General features: G+C 30.9%; 1 protein-coding gene across 2 annotated transcripts; it reads left to right on the plus strand.

The window, feature by feature from the left end:
• On the plus strand, positions 2,925-4,718 carry LOC107611959 (putative L,D-transpeptidase YkuD). 2 transcript variants are annotated; one of them, XM_021108741.1, is made up of 2 exons: positions 2,925-3,056; positions 4,179-4,718. In XM_021108741.1, the coding sequence occupies exons 1-2, from the start codon at positions 2,966-2,968 to the stop codon at positions 4,352-4,354; spliced, it is 267 nt and encodes an 88-aa protein (XP_020964400.1). In that variant the 5' UTR covers positions 2,925-2,965; the 3' UTR covers positions 4,355-4,718. The 2 variants fall into 2 exon arrangements, with proteins under 2 accessions (XP_020964400.1, XP_016169306.1); XM_016313820.2 differs by having other exon boundaries at positions 4,182-4,704.

Genomic DNA, 8,441 nt, shown 5'->3' on the forward strand with positions numbered 1-8,441 from the left:
AACAGAAATAAAAAAAATAGTAAATAAAAAATAATAAAAAAAATAATTATTATGATAAAAATAAAAGTTGTCAATGGAATAATTATTATGATTCACAACTTTGATTTCTATCCTAATAATTATTTTTCTACTATTTTTTATTTACTATTTTTTTTATTTCTGTCATAAGCTCATAATAATTATTTTTTTATTCTAATAATAATTGTTCCATACAAAGAAGTTCATTCTAAATTAGAAATAGAAGTAAAAAATTGAAAAAAAAAAAGAAATAAATTAAAAGGTAAATTAATAGAGTAAAAAATTGAAGAAGATGTTACACATAATTTTTCTATAACTGTTATTGAAAATCTGAAATAAAGAATAGCGCAACTAGCTCATTTTGGTGACAAACAATATCATTGCAGTTAAGTATTAAATATAAATTCCTAATAAATTAGATGTAATGTCATTTAATTTACATTTTGTCATACATAAACAAAGATTAATGTCAATTTTTTTGTCTTTTCAGAAAATTAAATGCAAAATAAGATATAACTCAAGAAGTTATTGATAAGGAGATGTATGATGAATACAAAAAATTTTTTTAGGCACACCATTTTTATATTCTCCTATTTTATTTATTAATTATTCTTATAGTTTGATATTTAAAAATAAAAAAAATAAGTATTCTCATATCTTTTGTTTTTTCACTATTTATAGAGAAATGAAGGCCTCTTCGAATCCAAATCCATATTTTGGCATACCGCTTAAAAAAAAATAAAGGCAACTATGAATATCCATGACATTTAAGCAAAATTATCTTTTGTAAATAACTAACATGTATTTTAGTTTATATATACTCTTTTTAAATCAAGATAATACTATTATCATTATTTTTTGAACTATATTTTTTTTATCTCTTTATTGTGTGCTTTTATAATTTAATATTTTAAAAGTTTTTTATAGTAATTTTATTATAAAAAAAATAATATAAATAAGATCACATCAATATTAAAATAATAAAAAAATATTTATTTAATAAATTTAAAAAGTGAATAATATATTAATAAAAAAATAAATTAATTTCTTAAAAAAATAGAAAAGTGACTGATAGTGCCTGTTGAACCGCTAGTAATAATTAATTTAAATAGAGTACCTTAAGTAAAATATTAATTGGATTATGTTCACATTTCTGATTCGAATCTCTGGATACAGGATATTTGGTCGGTTGGTAGGTGGCATTTGGATACTCTTTATTCTCCTTTATCTCAAAATCTAAAAAGTAATATTCTCTCTTACAATCCAGATGTGCAAGCAGGTCCGGAAGTGGGTTAGTATTGGTTTGGGTCTACTGCCAAAGTCTATGACTCACGGAATGGTTACTTGTGGTTGTGTAAGAAGCTTTTTGGTTGGGAGGAGTGGGAGAATTGGCTTTGGCGTCAGCTTGTTCCGGAAAAGCACAAGTTTTTGGCTTGGTTGTGTCTTAAGGAGGCTCTTCCTACTGCAAGTTTTCGCTTTAGAAGAGGGATGTCGTCATCGAATAAGTGTGCAAGATGTCTTTCTAACCAGGAATCAGTTTTTTATTGTATTCGGGATTGCCCAGAAGCTCAGCTTGTATGGCATATGTTGGATATTTCTTGTCATTTTTTGGATTTGAAGAACTGGTTCTTATATCATAGCAGAGAGCATCCGTTTAAGTTCTTTTAGGGACTTTGGTGGATATGGCGAGTAAGGAATAATGACATCTTTAATCCTCATGAAACTTAGCCTCCGAAAAAAGTGATTTGTCTGGCATTAACTTCAGAAAATGAGTTTAGGAATATTTTTAAATTACCACGTATGTCCTTTCTCTCTACTCTAAATGGTTTTTGGAATCCCCCATCCATTGATAATTTCAAGATTAATTGTGATGCTAGTTATCTTGATTCGGGTGATAGTGTTAATTTTGCTTGTGTTATTAGAGATTGTAATGGGAGTTAGCAAATGAGGTGTTTGGGAACGATTGAGAGTAATAATATTCTTCAAGGGAAATTGTTGGCTATTTGGAGAGGATATCTCTTAGTTTGGGATGTGGGTCAACGAGATGTTATTTGTGAGATGGATTGTGTGGAAGCATTTAAGCTTGTTACTAATCACCAAGATAGTTTTGGGTTTATTGATCCATTAGTGCTTAAAATAAGAGATATCATGCATTGGAATTGGCGTGTTAACTTTCGTTTGATTATGAGAGATGCAAACAAGATACTATGATAAAGATGACGATGAAGTTACAACTTTCTCATGTAGAGCTTCCTTTACATTGGAAGGAGTTTAAGAGTAGTCTTAAAAGGGTTGTCCCTCTATTTAAGCAAATCATTTGTTTTGTTTTTCTTTGTTTAGTTTATTTCGGTCACCAAAAAAAATTTCAATAATTCTAAGCATGTATCCATTTCTGTTTGTGATATCTTAAAAAAAGATAAATTAGATTAAAAATAAATAAAATAAAAATTTTTTATCTGTATTCAATAATACTAATAAGAGATGAGACGAGGAGAGAGAAAATAATAAGAAGTGAAAGATAATGGGTGAAAATTATGTCAAAGTGGTGAAGTACTGGAGAAATTAATAAAAAAGATAATACTAAAAAAAAAATTTGAAAGCCAAATCTATGTTGCCATTATATATTGTTATAGATATACAAAATATGGTTAAATAAGATAAAATAATCTCTGGTATATATCGATCGGCCAGCAATATAATAAAAACCTTGTATGCAGTAATGCACTAAGATTACCAATGTCCTAAAATATATGCTTCCTCGAAGATTAAGAAGATCATCGACCGAAGCCGGCTTTTAGAATAAAATCCAAACATACATATACCTAAAAAATGGTAATCATTGTTCCATCTTTCTCTACTTCTCCTATATATATTGTGAGACTCACGCACCATCTAAAACCACAACTCAAAATAATTAAGGGATATATAATAATTGAAGAGAAGAAGAATGGCTAAATCTACAAGCATCAGCATTGCTCTGATTTTCTCACTTCTTGTCGTTACAGTTTTCACTGCTGAAAGTCGAGCAGCACCCACTGGTAATAATCTCCGACTTTTTGTTAGTTGTTGCGGATTGACAATGACAAAACAATAAATTTAAGAGTGTTAATTGCAGCTTGTTAAATATAGATAAAAATTTAATTTTATTATAATCTTGATATCTTCTATTTAGATGCATTCATCTAAGGATGTACAAAAAAAAGGGAATGCTGATAGAGCACAGTCTCACTAAAGTTGCATTCTTAATTAACATTTCACTGTAAGTTTCTTTTCAAGACTTCCTTTTTAGAAAAAATTAGATCCATTAATTTCCATTTTCTTTTTTCATAGGGAATAGAATGTGATGCCATTCATATATTTTATGCAAAATTGATTACAGAATCAAAAGAAGATCAAGTCCTAGGATTGTAGTTGGTGTTATCATCTTGTGTATTACAAAAATGATTTGCTATACCAAAATCAGCCATTAAAATTAGTTATCAATATATTTATGTATAAATACATATATAATTTAGGGCAAATGGCATAAATAAGCTAGCTTGCATGAGATTTTACATGATTAAACCAAACGAAAAAATAAGACATAGATCAACCAAAAGCATGTCTTTATATAATTCGAATCAACCCCATTCGAACTAAGAAACTTAGTAATTCGAATCAACCCTGTTCGAATTAGTGAGAGTGTTTGTAGTCTTAGTAATTCGAATCATACTGATTCTAACCATGCATGGAGAAGCCCAAATTCGAATTACATAGTGAAAAATTATGATTAGAATCAGTAGGTGGCAGAGACAGAGGCGGAGTGAAAATTTTTCACTATGTAATTTGAATTTGGGCTTCTCCATGCATGGTTAGAATCAGTATGATTCGAATTACTAAGACTGCAAACATCCTCACTAATTCGAACAGGGTTGATTCGAATTACTAAACTTCTTAGTTCGAATGTGGTTGATTCGATTATATAGAGACATGCTTTTGGTTGATACATGTCTCATTTTTTCGTTTGGCTTAATCATGTAAAATCTCATGGAAGCTAGCTTATTTCTGCCATTTACTTTATAATTTGATTTATTTTTAATGTATTTTATATTTTAACATATATTTTATAATGATAGTGGCTAATTTTAGTTTACAAATAACATAATCGATAAAAATATTAGCAGTTGCAGGTCCCGTGTGCAGCAGCTTTCATGGAGTGGAAACAGGGGAGACGTGCGACACCATCGCTTCAAGATTTGAAATGAGCACAGCTGATTTCCTTCAACTCAATCCCAACATCAACTGTAGCACTATGTTTGTGGGTCAATGGGTGTGCGTGGCTGGTCACACGCTTTGACTTGTTCCGTGTCAGCTCAGTTGAATAAATGTACAATAAGGAGAGATTGAATTACAAATTTATTATTTTCTCTCCACTTAGAACTGTTTGACTATCTATCACACAAGCTTCAAGTGGCGGTACTATGAATTATCAAGTCAATGCAAAAACAATTTCACTTGTCTTTGTTAATGTACAATTAAAAATGATTCCAAATAATTATTAAAATAAGATATGGCCTAATAATTGTTACGATGAAGCTGAGAATGTAGATTGTAGAGATGAGAACATAGAGAGAAGATCAGATGAGTTTAGCATTGGAACATAGATTGCTTAATTCTCAATCAATCTTACACCAACTTTCACGTGCTGCTTATATACAACATGCATCAACTAACTTAACAGACTAACTGTTTTCTAACTAACTTTGCCAGCTGGAATTTCTAATGCTCTCAATAACTAATCAAACTTTAGCTTCTAAAGTCCATCTACTCAAGTTACATTTAGAGTGCTTTGTTTTCATTTCCAAAAACGAGAAAAATAAAATAGGTAAGTTGTTAAAAGAATTTGCAATAGACTTACAAGTTAAAAAATAAACTATTAAGCAAGTTCTAAAAAATTGAAACTCTAGAGGTATTTCACTCTATCAGGATCTACTATTATAATTTTTAGGAACTTGTTCGATATTTGCTTCATATAGTAATTTACTTATGATATCCCTTGATTGACTGCTGATAATTTTGCTGTTCATTCCAAGTTCCATAACTTGATTTACGCATTTTAAATAAATAATCAAGGGTTAGTGTTGTGTATATATGAACTATTCAACCAGTTGGCAAATATGGGAGAAATTTTATATTATGATATCTTCAATTAGTTCGGCTAATTAAGGGGAAATGGCTTTCAGGCATTTTATATTATGATATTATGTTCGTACACATTGCCAGGGAGGAAATTAGTGTGAAATATAAATTTGTAAACTAAGAATATCTTAGGAAAAACAAAATCATAGAATGCTGTCAACAGCTTTTTCACTTGCCTCAGTTTTACCTTTGCATGCAAGTTGTGAAATATAAAATCCCCTCCCATTGTTTTGATAAGAGCTAACATTGACATGCTGCTTGTGCATTTCATTTCAAAATGCCTCTGAAACTGACAATTTTTTCTATAGTATGTGTAGACTAGCCACATTTCATGAATGTGCATTTTGGTTATTAAGCTGCTGCTAGAGCTTCATCATCATGAATGGGGAAAGGAAAGGGAGAGAGCCAATTGGTGTTGTTTTGACGTAAAATTCTTAAATTTAATCAAATGACATGTTATTTGACATTGTGCTATGACCTCAGGCTGCCATGGCGTTGGAGGAGAAGCCGAGGACATCCGGAGTTACACACGAGGTAGTGAGGTACACCGTACACATATATCCCGGCAGTGTGTTGTTATGGGATATCCAAAGTCCCACATCACGTAGTATGGAATGCTTGATGTTATATATAAGAAGAGTAGTTCTTTACTTCTTCTTTAAGAGTTACTTTTGGTTTTTCATTTTCCTTAGATAGTTAATGATGGTTTTGGAACCTTAGTTGTTGATTAAGGTGAATATCAAATACCGATAGCCGGATGAAGATGAAGTTGTAGTTCAGTTGCCCATATGCTATATTCCATTTCTAATTAGGACGGTTAAAATGGGCTAAATTCATCTGACCTATTTATTCGTTTAAACAGATTGTCTTTGTCCCTAAAATTAAATCCGTTTAAGTTTTTGGTTAAACGGACTAGCCTGCAGGCTAAACAAGCGGCCATTTATTTTTTCTTTACAATTTTTTTTAAAAGTAGCCCTTTTAGCCAATTTTTCTATCGATCCAACTTGAAGATCCGATCCATCAACTAAAAAAAAACTATTTGTTTAAGATTTTTAACCTAAAAATGATATTTTTTGTCAAAATATTTTTAAAAAATAAAATAAAAAAATAAAAAGGTTAATCCGTTTAACCCATCAGACTGACCATAAAACGGTACTGAGAATTTTATAGTCCCCAAATAAAACAAATTAAAATAAGTCAGATCATTTAATTCACAGGCTTAAAAGGGCCGGGCTTAAATGGGCTGTTTGACAGCCCTATATCTAATAAGGCTGCTTGTTCCTCTTTGGATGTTCCTTCAGTTTTGGATATAACTTTGAAGAAATTTGACTATGGAATGATTTTAAGAAGTTATTGTTTTTTACCCTTCATTTGGTGTAGCGATATGTTTTTGACTTGGGTGCCATTGTTCCTTGATGTTGTCATTATCTTGCCCATGTTTTCTCTTTGACTTTGTGCATACTAGAATCCTGGAACTGCAAATATAGTTCAAGTGAAGATTGAACTGAAGCCTTGGCTGTATCTTAGAATGGGGTCCAGATGCTTGGAAGGAACATACCAGAAACATTTTGATTTTGTAGACTTTTATGGTTGCATATATCTCTACAAAGATTATGATGACATCCATACAACACACACATATACTTGTCTTTATCCTTTGTCTTCAATTCTTGAACTTTATCCCTTTGTGAACCTAAGATGAGTAAGTTTCTTGTCTTGTTCTACAAAACTGTCACACAATTCCAAGAATATTAACTTATATTAAACTGATGGCTAACTAAACTATTAGAGCTGGTTTGTTGGTTAGAAATTTGAGTATTTTACTTGACGAGTGTACCATATTCTTAATCATTCTTAAATTTATTTTCATTTTTATTTTTATTTTAAAAATATTCCTGTTTATTATCATAGGACAGATATTGTTCTTGGTGTTGACTGAATGGTCCAAATTAAAGCAGCTCAGCAAGACAGCAATATCCCTCTTTATACTAATCCATTTCTTGGGTAATCACTATCGATTGGAAAATTTATGAAACCGTGTAACAAAACTTGTTGAATGTTGACCCCAAAAAAAAAAGGAAAAAAAAAAAAAGGAAAGAAAGCTACTTTGCAAATAGCAAAGAATCAACCACAATGGCATTGGAATTCAAATTCCACTCTCTTTTTGAAAAACATAGGATGCCAGAATTTCGACCTAAGTTTGCTATGTAATAATCAAGGTCAAAATGATGTTAAACATTGTTAGGGTGTGGCATTGGTGGGTATGATGGTTCCATGTATGCAATATGCATAGGCAATGCCGTGGTATGTACTATGGATTTGAAGACCGTGATAAGTGGAAAAAGCTCTGAGAAAATTTAAACAGAGCAAAGACTTAAATTGAAGCCATGAACTCATTCAAACAATTGGACCACAACTTTCCAAAATGAATTATTTTTTTATTATTTATTTCTAGGTCTGAAAAATGACTCAACCTTAAACGTTCTTTGTTAAGTATGAAATATTGCACACTTTATTAATTCATTAAATTTAAATTCTTTATTTATTATATTTTATTTAAATGGTTGGATTAAAAAAGGTAACTTGTTAATCAGGTTAACCATTTTTTTTTATAAATTTTAGATTTTTTTTTTAAATTTTAGATATTAGACTAAAGTTCAAAACAAAAAATATATAAATATTAAAAATAATATGTTTGTACAAAAAAAAAGCAGTTGGGCTTTAAAGTTAAAATAAATAATGCATAAAATTAGAGAGAATTTAGAGCATGAGCCCTCCATAAAAAATTATAGTGGAGTTAAGGAGAGACTCTGAAACATCAAATTAGATTTCTTAGCAATCGTTTCAATTTGGGAGAGAATGGCGAAAGGTACCTAACGAATGGGGTGTCTCTTTGTCGCCGGCGAGGTCTAATGAAGTATATTGGCCATGGACGTCGTCATCTAAGAATTAGTGTGACTATGACGTCTTTATGGAGACAGGGTTCTTCTCTAGGATCGATTTTGCACTTGGAGTTAGTCGGCCAGCAGTGGCGACGGAGAGGCGTTTCCCTTTTCGATGGCAGCGATTTCTCGGGCTTGAAAGGTCATTCATGGTAAAAGTAGAAGGGAGTGAGTTTAAGAGCCTCCAAATCTGTTACCGCCAGAACAATCGTAGGAGTGTTGCCAGCCAACAATAAAAATGTTTGAAGACATCAGATAGACAATAATAGAGTAATAGAGGAATTTAGTTTTTTTTTTTTGTCT

The sequence above is a fragment of the Arachis ipaensis genome, chromosome B08 (assembly GCF_000816755.2).
Source record: "Arachis ipaensis cultivar K30076 chromosome B08, Araip1.1, whole genome shotgun sequence".
Classification (NCBI taxonomy): domain Eukaryota; kingdom Viridiplantae; phylum Streptophyta; class Magnoliopsida; order Fabales; family Fabaceae; genus Arachis; species Arachis ipaensis.